Source organism: Setaria italica, chromosome IX (genome assembly GCF_000263155.2).
Source record: "Setaria italica strain Yugu1 chromosome IX, Setaria_italica_v2.0, whole genome shotgun sequence".
Taxonomy (NCBI): Eukaryota; Viridiplantae; Streptophyta; class Magnoliopsida; order Poales; family Poaceae; genus Setaria; species Setaria italica.
Window position 1 is genome coordinate 53,153,331 of NC_028458.1, and position 13,635 is coordinate 53,166,965.

The following is a 13,635-nucleotide window of genomic DNA, read 5'->3' on the forward strand; positions in this document are numbered from 1 at the left end:
GTATGAGGTTTGGTGTTCGTCGAAAAAAGGTACGAGGTATGGACGTATGGTAGGTTTGGATCATGGAGTGGTTTCGACATTGGAGAATGGTCCTAGTTAAAAAAGAATTTATGTACTAATCAGCAAATAATCAAGGTTTCTTCTGACGTGAACAGACACCATGTCAAATCTGCTTATCTTCAGGTCTAGTGTCCCTGCTTCCTTCTAGTCAGTCATCAGTGGCTGGCAAGACCAGGCACCAACCCAAGGCCACCGAAACCACCTCCACCGAACCAAACGGCCGGCGGCGTCCCCTCGGACAAGGAAGCATATTGAATTCACTCCATGTCACTACTACACCACTCCATTTTCTTGATTGGTTGTTTAATTTCCCAACAAAAGAACCAGATTAAAAAGGTCACTGAAAGCAAGGGACCCAAGTCCCCAGCACAGATCTGCTCAACCACCGGGACCTCGTTCACTTACTCCAGTAAGCACACTTTACCACTAAGTAGGGTAGAGACCACATTACATTACGATTAACCGGGTAGAGGTTCGCCATCGGGATGAACTAATTGTATAATGAATCGATCGAGAGCCGGCACAAGGCTAGAAGCCAGAAAGCAACAGAATACTGCAAACTGCGTGCAGGGGGGTGCCATCAGCGGTAATAAAGAAGGCGAGCGGCGCTTTATTTTATGCCGCGGGCACGTGGTTAGCTCGGCAATCTGGTGAGAAGCCAGATCTGAGTGCTAGGAAACGGAGGAACATGCACCTTGTAGCTTGCACCCATCAACTCTGCATGGCCACCGAAACGACCCGAATTTCCATTTTCGAGAATTCAAGTCTATGTATCTCCATGATAGTTCCAGAAAAGTTATCACGTACGAATTCCTGTCTCAAATAGTACAAATATAAACCAACATAGAAATATAGAATAGCAATAGAGTAACAATATCATAAATATCGAATACAACACTTCGACTCATGCCGGTACAAGTCCATCAGAACTGAATCATGAAAGGTAAAGCATCTACGCAACGGAAACATGTAGCGTGGCAAACAACGTCTCTAGAGGCGACTTGAGCGAGGGACCATCCCTAGTCTTTCCATTCATCGTTGTCGAATCGTAGTCGGGCTCCGACCCTGAAAAGGCACCATCTACCCAAGAAGCGGATAGGCCATGTTAACTCCCAAAAGCAGCAAACCAAGAAAACGGGAAAATATTACTATATGCATGGATAAACCTATATATGGCTGTAGAGGTTTATGCAGCAGCGATCAAAGTTGCATCAAGCAATACCATCTCCGAGGTCAACATCTCTCAACAAGGAAGTCGTCACAATCACCAGATCCTTTAACCAATAATCCAGCACCTAAATACTCTAGGCGATATGAGAGCTCCACCCCCTTACATCTCAATGGCAAACGCTGGTCTATCTCAAAAAGGGGAGGTAGAAGAATAATATAAGTCTAGTCAGAAGTAGTGGTAGTCAACAACACTGTCCATAACCAGTGGACACGGACTATAGCTATAGGTTTACACACTCTGCAGAGGTTGTACAACTGTACCCGCATGGATGAAGCCTGAACAAGAATCAAACGTCCAAACCCCACCTAACGGCTGGAGCCCTAGTAGGTGGCTAGCACTCTCCCGTTTCCTCGAGTCTGGAACTATCCTCAACTGCAGGGCACGCCATCACTAGTTGAAGACCTTGAAGCTATGAAACCTACCCTCACCGGGGTGCAGTCAGTCGGAGCAAGTCAACGCCTTGAACTCCTTACACTGATCCTCCAATCCGCCTACAGGCTGAGCGCTATCCACCACTAGTCTCGAACTGAACCACACCCATAACAAGATGAACGGTATGTACGTAAATAGATACTGTGACTGGTGGTAAACTGATTCGGTCCTTAGGGCCCGAGAGCAAACACTCAACTCTACAAAGTATGTGCTGAAGCACCTGCAACGTACAAGTACACCACCTGCTCCTCAGTATCAAACAAGGTACCCACCACACGCATAGGAGGGTGGAGAGAGTCCAAAATGCTCTCCCCTGGCAAGGCACTCCTCAGTACCAACTACGGCTCACTCCCGCCAAAACACGCCAAGGAACCACACTCATCTAAAATACACACTACAAGGAATCCCATCACCAAAATCATGGCATATGCCCATCCATAACTCAAAAGCATGTATATGAATATAAGTAAGGTGCACTATCTAGGAGTCTTTAGCTAGCCCACAGGTAGGTAACAAGGAAAACAGGGTAAACAATTATCAAGGCATAGCTAGAATCATGGGCTATGTAGTCAATCATCATCCAAGCACCATAAATAAAGCGCTAGCAAATAAGCATTCATAGGATCTATATGATTGGGACTGACATGACACCTTGTCCACAGTCGTCAGGATCCTCCTCGGTGTAGTCGGGGTCTTGAGAGTCTTCCGGGTCATAGCTCGAGTCTGAACAAAATGAGATACGACGTAATATAAATTAACCAGCATTACATCTAGGCAAAAACTCCAAGAAAGCTAAATTTAGAAGATCCAAATAACATCAAACTAGCTACAAACAGCACGGGCTCGATTTTACAAATTTAAATGCAACTGGTTTCATATTTTTTGGAGTTCAATTGAATTAGTTATAATTTTTAAAGATTAAACAATCTATTTAATTTAGGGAAAATATTAATTAGGGTGACACGTGTCAGCTCCTGGTTGCGCCACATGACAGTACGGAGGGTGCCACGTGTCGGCTGACGTCAGCGTTGACCCGGTAATGGTCAACTGGGCCCCACTGACATGGTCAACGATCAACTGAGCCCCACCGATCAACGTTGACCCGGTCAGTCGTTGGGCCCCTCTGGTCAATAGGCCCCATTGGTCAGTGGGCCCCATGTGTGGGCCCGACCCATGGCACATCAGCACTACGTGGCTCCACGTGACCAACCTATCCTACATGGCATGGCCACGTGGCACACGCGTGTCGTACAGGGTTAGCCCGAAATACGTTGTGCCGATCGGATCCCGTGCGCCACGCTCGTGTAGCCGAGCATGAGGCCTGATTGGCTGGCGCAGCTACGGGCAGTGGCGAAGCGGGTGCGCGGCATCGCGGCTAAGGGCGCGTGGTGACCGCGCCCACGATGTCGTGGCACGGAGTGACGTTGTGGCGGGCAGCGCAGCGTGACGAGGCTACAGGCGGTGCTGCAGGTGGCGTGGCATGGCTATGCCCAGCCAAGGCTCTACCTTTCGCCGCGGCGAGGCTGCGCCTGTGCGCGGTGCAGGGAAGCTCCCTGCTCACGGCATGACCGGCCACGCGCTTGGCGTCCTAGGGTTCCAGGGCCGCGGCGAGGGTACGACTGCTTGGACGACGGCGGCATCACCTGCACAAAGAAGCACGGCACGAAGGCCGGGAGCACAACGATGATGGCAAGCGGCGGCGGTCAAGGCAACTGCAGCTCGAAGGCCAGACAGGGGTGCCAAAGTGGAGAGGAGGAAGCGGGGGTGCTCACGGTAGGGCGGAGGAGTAGAGCGTGGTCGAATCGGTGGTGATTCGTGGTACGACGATGGTGGCGGCGCGTCCTTGGCTTCGCTCCAGCGGCAGCTGCTCCAATGGATGGCGGCTCTGACTCCTCCCCACGGCGGCGACCTTCTCTTCCTCCCGGCACGACCTCCCTTCCTCTTCTCCTCCCTTCTCCTCCTCTTCCTTTTCCTTCCCCTCTCTCCTCTCGGGCGAGCATGGCAGCGGCATGGGAAAACCCTGTATGGATGGCGAGAGGTCAGGGCTCTGCCTCCTTATGTAGCGGTGCGGGGCGATAGGGTTTGGGGGGTTCGGCGCCGGTGAGCGGGCGGCTGAGATGCGGTGGCGGCAAGGCAAGGTGGCGTGGCGAACATCTGAGGCTGCCAGCGCGAAAGCGAAGGCGCGGGGGAAGGGTCACGGGCGCGCGCACGGCCGCGATAGTGCGCGCTAGCGCGGACGCGGCCGGCGTGTTGGTGTTTTATTCCTGGCAACCTACCTAGGGGTATCCCAAGGTAGTAGATTGGTTGGTGGGAAATCGTTGGATCTAAAACTCAAAGGTAAAAGCAAGGACACAAGACACAGATTTATACAGGTTCGGACCGCTAGAGTAGCGTAATACCCTACGTCCTGTTTTGGGTGTTGTATATCGTGCTCTGCGCTGGGGTGTTGTGTAGCCTGATTGTTGGCTATTGATGATGGTTCTGAGCTGCCGATCTAGGTACCCCTGCTTGCGAGGTGGAAGAAGGGGCAACAGGGCCGGCTGACAGGCGGGCTCCAGTTGACGGTGAGGGCGCATGTCTCCACTTGACGGTGAGGGAAAAGAGAGGGAGGGAGAGAGAGCGGTGGCCTGGCGGGTTGGCTGGGCCAGTCCGGCCTGCTGGGCTGCACGCGGGTGAGGGAAGGTTAGAGCGGGTCAGGCTGGTTTGGCTTCGGGCCGGCCAGGGTAGGTTAGATGGTAGGTTAGGTTTTGTTTTTATTTATATATAGTTTGAATTTTGAATTAGATTCAAAATTCAAACATACTCTTTTTTGAAATACAACAAAAATCAAAAAGAGCCAAATCAAACTAGCACATAAGTTCTAAAATTAAATTGAGATTTAATTTATTAGGGAAATTCTAGAAGAGAGTAGAATTTATCTTCCATTTTTAAATGAGCACACAATTCAAACAAAAAGTTTTAAATTTTTGAAATTTCACTCAATTTAATATTCTAAAATTTTTAAATATTACAGCGACTAGCTGCATCAGTGCATTTTTTTTATCAAGTGCATTGAAAATATCTGCCTCACTCTATAATTTTTTTTCCTCCGAAAGTAGACGTAGACGTGTAGTCATGTAGGCGCCACTCTAAAGACTATAGAGGCATGCAGGCCTGGACCATCTTGTATTTTGCATGGGTGGGCACTAACACCTGCACTGCACGTTTGCACAAGCACAACAGCTGCGGTCAGCACTGAGAGGAGACATCCATGTCAATCTGTAGAATCTTGCTTCCATGGTTCTACTCATCCACCTTTTTATAGAAGGATTATTCACAAGAAAAAACTTGTTTTTTTTGCCATTGAATTGAAGCAAGACATTTGGACTTTTAGTGCAAGGGAGCAGTAGATTTCCCAGCCAATAATGTACTAGGGTTATTTTTTGTCTTCTTAAGCACAGCGTAGTACTGGCTAGTACAGCTTTGGTCAACCTTGTGCAGGTGCAACCTCAATCTTCTACCTTGATGACGGAGCAAAGCAGGTACTTGTACGGTTAAACACTTAAACATCAGTTACTGGTCAAATCTCTCAGTGGTAAAATGCATAAGACCCTGCACAAGTCAAACTCACAAGTTCCCTTCGCATGTCAATTGGAAGCCTCGATCGATGCGAGCTGCGGAGCTGGTTTTACAGGTCAACCTGAGCTCTTCCAGGCCGTTCAACTGGGGCAAAATTCTGTCGGTGCAGAAATCCACAGCGTGTTTTTTTTTTGGTTTCTTTCTCTCAACAACCATCGCATTTTTAGCACTGATGGACATGTTTCTGCACGACACAGAAAAAAGAAGAAGAAGAATAAAGGATCATTTACGCAGAAATTAATAGCCGCGCAATATATACGAGCGTTTCTTTCTTCTCTGGTCGATGAGGAATCGCTGTCAGGTGAGTCAATTTGACAGCTCCAAAGCTTTGATTGTGTAGTTCCACCTGCTCACGCGATGCCTCCGTTGGTTTCGTCTCTTCTGGGGACTCCGCTTCTTCTCGGCCTAGCTTTTCTTCTTTCCTGGCCTTCCAAGAAGCTCGCGCTACAAAACGTTCGGACTTCAAAAGGTTGACACAGTCCGATCATGGAGATGGCGTGTACTTCATTCACACGTATAACCCCATCGTGCGTTGTTTTGGTGGAATATTATGTTACAGTGTTAAAAAAAAGACTCGACAAAGTAAAAAATAAAAGATTATGAGTTGTTTCACTTGTTGCTTACAATGTTAGTTTGATCATTAGTATCAACTAATATTGATATACACCCCACTGTTGCTATGCATTTTTTTCAATTATTTATAAAACATTGTACAATAGTACAATGAAAGGATGCACGATGATACATAATAATTTTACAGAAGATCTTAAAAGCAAAAATAAAAGTATATTTATAGAAAGGAAAAAGAAGGGAGAGAGAGAAAAATATAAGGCCCTGTTTGGGAAGGGTGTGTTAAAATTTAACAGGGTGTTAAACTTTAACACCCTCAAATAAAGGTGTTAAACTTTAGTATCTTGAGGTGTTTGGATGATCTGTTAAAATTTAACACCTTAGGTTGTAATTGACAACTTTACCCCTCATTACTCCTCTCAATGGCAGCCAAATACCCCTTCTTCCTTCTTCTCCTTCCTCCTCCTTCCTTCTTCCTCCTTTCCTGCGCCTGCCGCCTCCGGCCCCACCCCTGCTCGGTCCACGCCGTGCCCGGCGCCAACGTCGGCGTCGGCGCTGCCGGCCGCCCCGTCGGCCCCTCCCCTGCGCATGCCGCCTCCGGCCCCGCCCCGCCGCCGGCGTCCCCTACCGCGGCGCTAGCGGCCGCGCCCGCCCGAGCCCCCAACGCCACCACCGCGCCCGCCCGAGCCCCCACCGCCACCACCTGCGCCGCCCGCCGGTCCCCACACCACCGGATCGGCCTCGCCCGCGCCCGCACCCGCCGGCCGCGCCAGCCGCCGCCCACGCGAGGCCGCCCGCGCTGGCCGCCGCCTGCCGCCCGCGCGAGCCCGCCGCGTGCTGCCCAGCGTGGCATCCCGACGCAGGAGCGGCGCGGACCGGCGGTGGCGCGCGATGGGCGGACCAGCGGCGGCGCGACGGGCGGACTGGCGGCGGTGCGCGACGTGCGGATCGGGGAAGGAAGATGGGGGCAGTGGAGGAGAGAGAAGAGGAGAGAGAGGGGGGCAACCAGGGAATAAGTGGGGAGGGGGACCACTTTTAACACCTTTAGCACATTTTAACACCCCCTCCATGTGTTTATGAAAAGAGGGGTGTTAAATTTTAACACTTCATCTTTAACACTTGTGTTTGGCAACCAAAAGTGTTAAAATCTGTTAAAAAGGGGGTGTTAAACTTTAACACCCCCTTCCCAAACAGGCCCTAAGAACCAAACAAAATCCCCCCTGCTCTCTCTCTCTCTCTTCTTTCTCCTCCCGGACGGAAGAGGAAGGGGAGAGGCAGGCAAGCAACCCATAGCCGGCCATCGCCTAGCCGCCCGCCTCCCGGAAGAGAAATCCCCAAATCCTCTGCCCCAAAATCCCCTGCGGATTTCGCCGATAGCCCCCCGCGCCGCGCCGTATTTGCACTCCTCGCACGCGGCGACGCGCATTGTAATTCCTTTCCATTATTTTCCTCTCTTTCTTCCCTATTAGTATCACCCGCGCGATCAGCATGTCTCTGCCCAATGCCACCGCCTCGCCGCCGCCGTCGCCGGAACCCTAGGCCGCCGGAGTCGGAGCTCCCGTCGGCGGGGGACGGGGAGGGGGAGGATGCAGCTGCGGATCTCGCCGAGCATGCGCAGCATCACCATCTCCAGCAGCAATGGCGTCGTCGACTCCATGAAGGTGCGCGTCGCGCCGCAGCCGCCCCCGCCGCCGCCGCCGCCGCTCGGGCCGGGCCGCCGCGGAGGGGGAGGGGGCTGGGGCGCCGGCTGGTACTGGCGCGCGGTCGCGTTCCCGGCCGTCGTGGCGCTCGGCTGCCTCCTGCCCTTCGCCTTCATCCTCGCCGCCGTCCCCGCGCTCGAGGCCGGCGGAAGCAAGTGCTCCTCCATCGGTAAGATCGACGGGGCGCGATCCCGCGGCGTTTTTCGTTGGGTTTGGTCGCGGGGGGTTGAGTTGTTGATTTGGTGCGTTTGGGGAGGCAAAGCTTGGATCTCAGCTCCTTTGCGCGTAGGATTTCGTGGTGTCGGTGGGAATGTGGTAATGTAGAAATGGTTCTGGTCTAGATTCCCTGCCGAGAACGTGTGATTTGTTCGCCAACGAGCTTGAGATTCAAGGTATCAGGTCTGGGCGATCTCATTTGCTTGATGTCCTGTTTTGAACTGAAATGAAGAGAGTTGACTATTTGGGTTTATGATTCAGTTTCCAGGTAGGTAAATATGTGGATCTTAGGCATGTAATTTCCTGGCATTGGCCGAAATGTGGCATTCGTATGCTATAGTTTTAAGCCATCACTTTGGTTAGATTGGGGGACTGCATTTAGTGCTATCAACTTTACCGTTGGCTTCGGAAAGTTTCTTATTGTAGTTTGAGCTGAATCTTCCAAGACAGAAGAAACTATGCTATGACTGATCCCTGAAACCTGCTATCAATTCTTCCCAGCTGACCATTGGGGCGTGAAGGATGGGTATATATGACTGTAGTAGAAACCATACCAATCGAGCTGCGTACCTGGTCAACTGGACTCCAAAATCTGTGCCTTTCTGATTATTGGGGATGAAGGATGTATACAGGGATATAACTAAACCCTTGATGCACTTGCCCAACTTATTAAATTAGGTAAAAGTGCTACACTTCAGCACCATGGCTTATAGGAATTATACTGGAACAAAACCTAGATTTTGCGCAATATTTTTTTTGGAATTTCAGTTTTGGTACTTGAAGTATCTTAACCTTCATATGCCATGGGTATTTTTTTACTAATAGCCTGAACAAAAACAGTTTGGGACTTGGCGCTTAAGTTTGCCCTTGATGTATAAGGCGTGACTTAATAGCACCTGCAACTTGATCTTAGCCTAATAGGCTCTGTGGTATGTGCGAATTGTCTCATTTTGTGTGTGTAAGATTTGTATTGTAATAAGCTATCTAGTAGGCTTGTAGGTATATGGTTTTCTGTGAGTTGCTGATACAACTAGACAATTGTTTTTGTTCATGCGTCATAGGTCTTTAGGCATGTTAGTGGTGTTATATAGTTCTTTTCACCGCTTGCTGTAGGTATCCCCCCTGTCCCATGGGTGCTTTTATTATGCTTAGCTAGTTTCTGTATACGGAACTGACTCTACATTTTAGGGCTTGTAGCGTGAGTTGCTGTAACATTTGTAATCCTGTTTTGCAGATTGCTTGGGGAGGCGAATAGGGCCTAGTTTCCTGGGTAGGCAGGGGGGTGATTCTACAGTAAGTTAATCTTTGTTACTCTTTGTTTCACTGGTTTTCTTAAAGGTGAAGAAAGATTTATTTGTCATTCTTACTCAATGTGAACAGAGGCTGGTGCAAGATCTGTACAGAATTTTTGATCAAGTTAACAATGAGGAATTCCCTTCCAATGAAAAGTTACCAGAATCATTCAGGGATTTTCTTTTGGAGATGAAGGATAACCATTATGATGCTAGGACATTTGCTGTTAGGTTGAAAGCTACGGTATGGAACTAACTTCCCTTGTTTAATCTCGCACTGTTGCAGTTGAATTTAAAAAGTTGCAATGTTGCATATGCTTTTGCCTTTACATCAGCAATATCTAAAACTGAATTAGTTTTGATGTTTATTTGGTTGCCCCAAATATGATATGTATGTATATTGCTTTTGGGACACATAGTCGATATCATATTTGGGGCTACTAAATACACATCACAAAAACCATTTCAGTTGTACAAGAATGGCATGTGCATGGGAACTCCACCCTATTCTGTGACGATATAGATACCGTGGCATTATATGTTTTGCTTTGTAAAACTATAAAGACACACTTGTTTTATTCTAATATGTTCTCTGAAGGAATGATGTGAGCTCTGCTTTTTTGATAAAAATAGAAGTGCAATTATGATTCGCTAAAAGAGCAGAGTTAGAAGTATTTGACAATTGCGTGAGTCTACACCATTTCTGGTATAAATAACATGAGTATTGGTATATATTTACCATTTCAAAAGTTACCTTTTATATGGATAATCTTTTTCAGCATACTGATCATTCTTGTTGTACACCGCTTAATGCAATATTGAACTTTGGCTCTTACTACTCATAAGGTGCTTTAGTGCATTGTGTTGTTTCTTCAACATGTATATTCTAACACATGTGCTTTTCTTGCAGATGGAAAGCATGGATAAGGAGGTAAAGAGGTCAAGGTTGGCAGAACAGCTGTATAAACATTATGCTGCAACTGCTATTCCCAAAGGAATCCATTGCTTGTCTCTGCGCCTTACTGATGAATACTCCTCAAATGCTCATGCACGGAAACAGTTGCCACCACCGGAACTGTTACCTTTGCTCTCTGATAATTCCTTCCAGCATTATATTCTAGCCAGTGATAACATTCTTGCTGCTTCAGTTGTTGTCAGCTCAACTGTACGATCCTCCTCAGTGCCTGAGAAAGTAGTCTTTCATGTTATTACTGATAAGAAAACATATCCCGGGATGCATTCATGGTTTGCTCTTAATTCTATATCACCCGCAATAGTTGAAGTAAAAGGTGTTCACCAGTTTGATTGGTTGACAAGAGAAAATGTCCCGGTACTAGAGGCTATAGAAAATCATCGCGGAGTCAGAAATCACTATCATGGAGATCATGGAACAGTTTCCAGTGCAAGTGACAATCCTAGGGTGCTCGCTTCAAAGCTGCAGGCTCGAAGCCCCAAATACATATCCCTGCTGAACCATCTCCGCATTTATTTGCCTGAGGTGCCTTTCCATCAGAAACATTCTATTTTGGCTTTCAATCTGTTCCACTTACTACCAGCGGTTCCAATTAATATAGTTTAGTGAACGTGCTCAGGCAACTATATTAACAAGTGGGTGTATTCTCTAGTATTTTAAAGTTTTTTTTTACCAGTTCAAGCATTTCAATGTTAAGTATCAACAAATTCCATGATAATGGCAGGGATAGTCTACCGTTAAATGAAGTAGGACGTACTCAAACTAATTGAAGTAGGACATACTCGAACTAACTCCAATGTACTGAATACACTTGATCTATCATATTTCAGGTTGATTTAATTAGAATCAATACCGTTTAGAATGGGCTGAAGCATGCAGAATTAGTCAATAATGACCTTAACGGTTACCAACCTGCATTACCACGTGATGTATGCTGAAACTGTGGGAACAGATACCCCACACTAAGCACCCCACTATTCAGTTGCATGCTTAGTTGTCTTTCTATATGTGATTAAAATGATGACAATCAAATGCGTTTCTAGTTTTCTGCATCATTATCACTTGTCGGTTGTGGTATTGTACACGTATGCATGCTGCTATAATGTGCCAAGCTGGTATATTCCACTTTCTCTTTTTAAGTTTCCGTTATCATTTTCCTCAATTCTGGTAATAATTGACTTGCACAAGCTGTACCTTGCAAGCTTCAAGTTATAAGAAACATTGTGAATTTTTTGGTGTAGTTTCTTTTACCTGATCCATTCGCATTTATTCAACCAGCTCTTTCCAAACCTCAACAAGGTGGTCTTCCTTGATGATGACATTGTCGTTCAGCGTGACTTGTCTCCCCTTTGGGAGATCAATCTCGAAGGGAAGGTAAATGGAGCCGTGGAAACTTGCAGAGGTGAAGACAACTGGGTGATGTCTAAGCGTTTCAGGACATATTTCAACTTCTCTCACCCTGTGATATCTCGAAGTCTTGACCCAGATGAATGTGCTTGGGCATATGGGATGAATATCTTTGATCTAGCAGCTTGGAGGAAGACAAATATCAGGGATACATATCATTTCTGGTTGAAGGAGGTAATGTATTTTACCCTTACATGAATCTCCATTCCCAGCCTTATTTTATGCTCCATTCCGTAGTTCATTCACTATTTTTCTGAATTGAAAGAGTTCTGGTATTTTGCAAGCATATTTTGTGCTTGTGTCCAGTGTTCCAAAATATTGAAAAAAAATGATTCAACAATCTGGTCTAAATGTAGAAGGTTCAGTTTCATCCCCCCCTCCCCACCCCCCCTCCTCTATCTGGTGTTGTTCACGTGTGCCATTATCTGCCATTACAATAATTTCAATTCAATCACTTCTGCAGAATCTAAAATCTGGTCTTACTCTCTGGAAATTTGGTACTTTACCACCTGCGCTTATAGCGTTCAGGGGTCATGTGCATGGAATAGATCCATCTTGGCACCTGCTTGGCTTAGGATACCAAGAAAAGACAGATATTGAGAGTGTCAGGAGGGCTGCAGTGATCCATTATAATGGCCAGTGCAAGCCATGGCTAGATATTGCTTTTAAGAACCTACAACCATTCTGGGCAAAGCATGTAAATTACTCCAACGACTTTGTTAGAAACTGCCATATTTTGGAGCCCCAGTATGCCAAAGAGTGACTTAGCAAATACTGGACACAGTGAGGGAGTATAGTTCATGATTCATTTGTTGGCTGGAGAGGCTGATTGCTGCCGGATAGGAATATATTGGTTAATCAGGAAAGCAATCGGCATTCGATACAACTGACAGTCCCCTGCATCGACCGGCATGCAAATACATGGAGTTTTCATCTGTATCATAGGGGAACACAAATTCTTTTCATCTGTATCATATGAGTGCATCATTCTTTTCCATACTGTAACTGCGCAAAAAGGAGCTCTGGGACTGGGCTGATCCTTCGTCGCAGAATAACACAGAAGGGCTAGAAGATTGAACGATTGGTTGATGATGATGAAGAAAGGAGGCGGATATTATGAGGGCGCAAGTTTATATGCTTTCCATCCATCCATTTAATTCTTTTTACTTGGATACACTCGAGTCATTGAAATTTTGTTCTGGTAGTTTTTGTGATTGGTTTGGTAGGTTGGAGATGATTGTAGTAGAGATGCCGTTGTTTGTGAGTAACCTACAGGATATTGTTACAATTGTTGACATATTAAAAATGTGCAGATAATTCTTTCAAGAGTATTTGAGCTGAACTCTGATAGAAATCGCCGAACAAACTTTACGTCACTCACATGGTTGAGCCTATCGAGAGAGGACGGTAACGAGGAACGCGATTCTCAGTTGCCTATCGGGTACCGGCAGCTTGTAGATTGCCGGTGTCAGATGCCTTCGCGTCCGTTGTGACAATAACGTTTTGCCGGGACTCATTGCCAATTCGCTGAGCTATGAGTTGCCAATTGATTCCTTTCTCTCCTGGAAGCTTGGGCGGGTGGGCGTGGCAAGCGTGAAGCGTGGGCGAATACCAAACAGAGCCCGGTCAACGGTCGTGGGCTCGGCCCACGGTCAATTTGTGGGCTGTAGCCTCTGAGGGCTCAGCGTGCAATGTGTTAAGTCACACGTCGTGCGTTAAGATTGACGAAGTCACCACTTACGTCTCGCTATCGACGGTTTCGTCAACACTTACGTCTCGCTGACGTGGCCACGTCTCGCTATCGACGGTTTCGTCAACACTTACGTCTCACTGTCGACGGCCACGTCGCCTACCACCGAAAAAATATTGCCGGTTAAATCTTGAAATAAATTCATGAAAATGCGAGCATTAGTACCGAGTCGAGGACTCAAATCCTGATGTGCAGGTTCTAACACAAGGAACTTTGCCGGCTCAGTCATTCGGAGGTGCTCATAGGGATAGGATTGCATGCATGTGTGTTCGTATTCGTAGGGATGCGTGCGTGTTTGTGAGCGTTTGTACTGGATGATTCGGAAAAAAAAAAGTCACGCGTCGTGCAATTTCTATCACAAAATGCCGATGACATTCAAGGCAAAC

At 47.2% G+C, this 13,635-nt stretch overlaps 1 protein-coding gene across 1 annotated transcript; it reads left to right on the top strand.

The window, feature by feature from the left end:
* The first annotated feature begins 7,163 nt into the window (after window positions 1–7,163).
* Window positions 7,164–12,830, top strand: LOC101785510 (probable galacturonosyltransferase 14). Its single transcript, XM_004985171.3, has 6 exons — window positions 7,164–7,780; window positions 9,062–9,120; window positions 9,208–9,363; window positions 10,030–10,617; window positions 11,371–11,673; window positions 11,963–12,830. The coding sequence occupies exons 1-6, from the start codon at window positions 7,498–7,500 to the stop codon at window positions 12,260–12,262; spliced, it is 1,689 nt and encodes a 562-aa protein (XP_004985228.1). The 5' UTR covers window positions 7,164–7,497; the 3' UTR covers window positions 12,263–12,830.
* The last annotated feature ends 805 nt before the right edge of the window (window positions 12,831–13,635 follow it).

Bases quoted from the DNA above. Each gene is read 5' to 3' on its own strand.
- LOC101785510 (XM_004985171.3), top strand. From the start codon at position 7,498: ATGCAGCTGCGGATCTCGCCGAGCATGCGCAGCATCACCATCTCCAGC. The intron at 10,618-11,370 runs GTGCCTTTCCAT...TTATTCAACCAG, and splicing joins TCCGCATTTATTTGCCTGAG to CTCTTTCCAAACCTCAACAA. The intron at 11,674-11,962 runs GTAATGTATTTT...TCACTTCTGCAG, and splicing joins ATCATTTCTGGTTGAAGGAG to AATCTAAAATCTGGTCTTAC.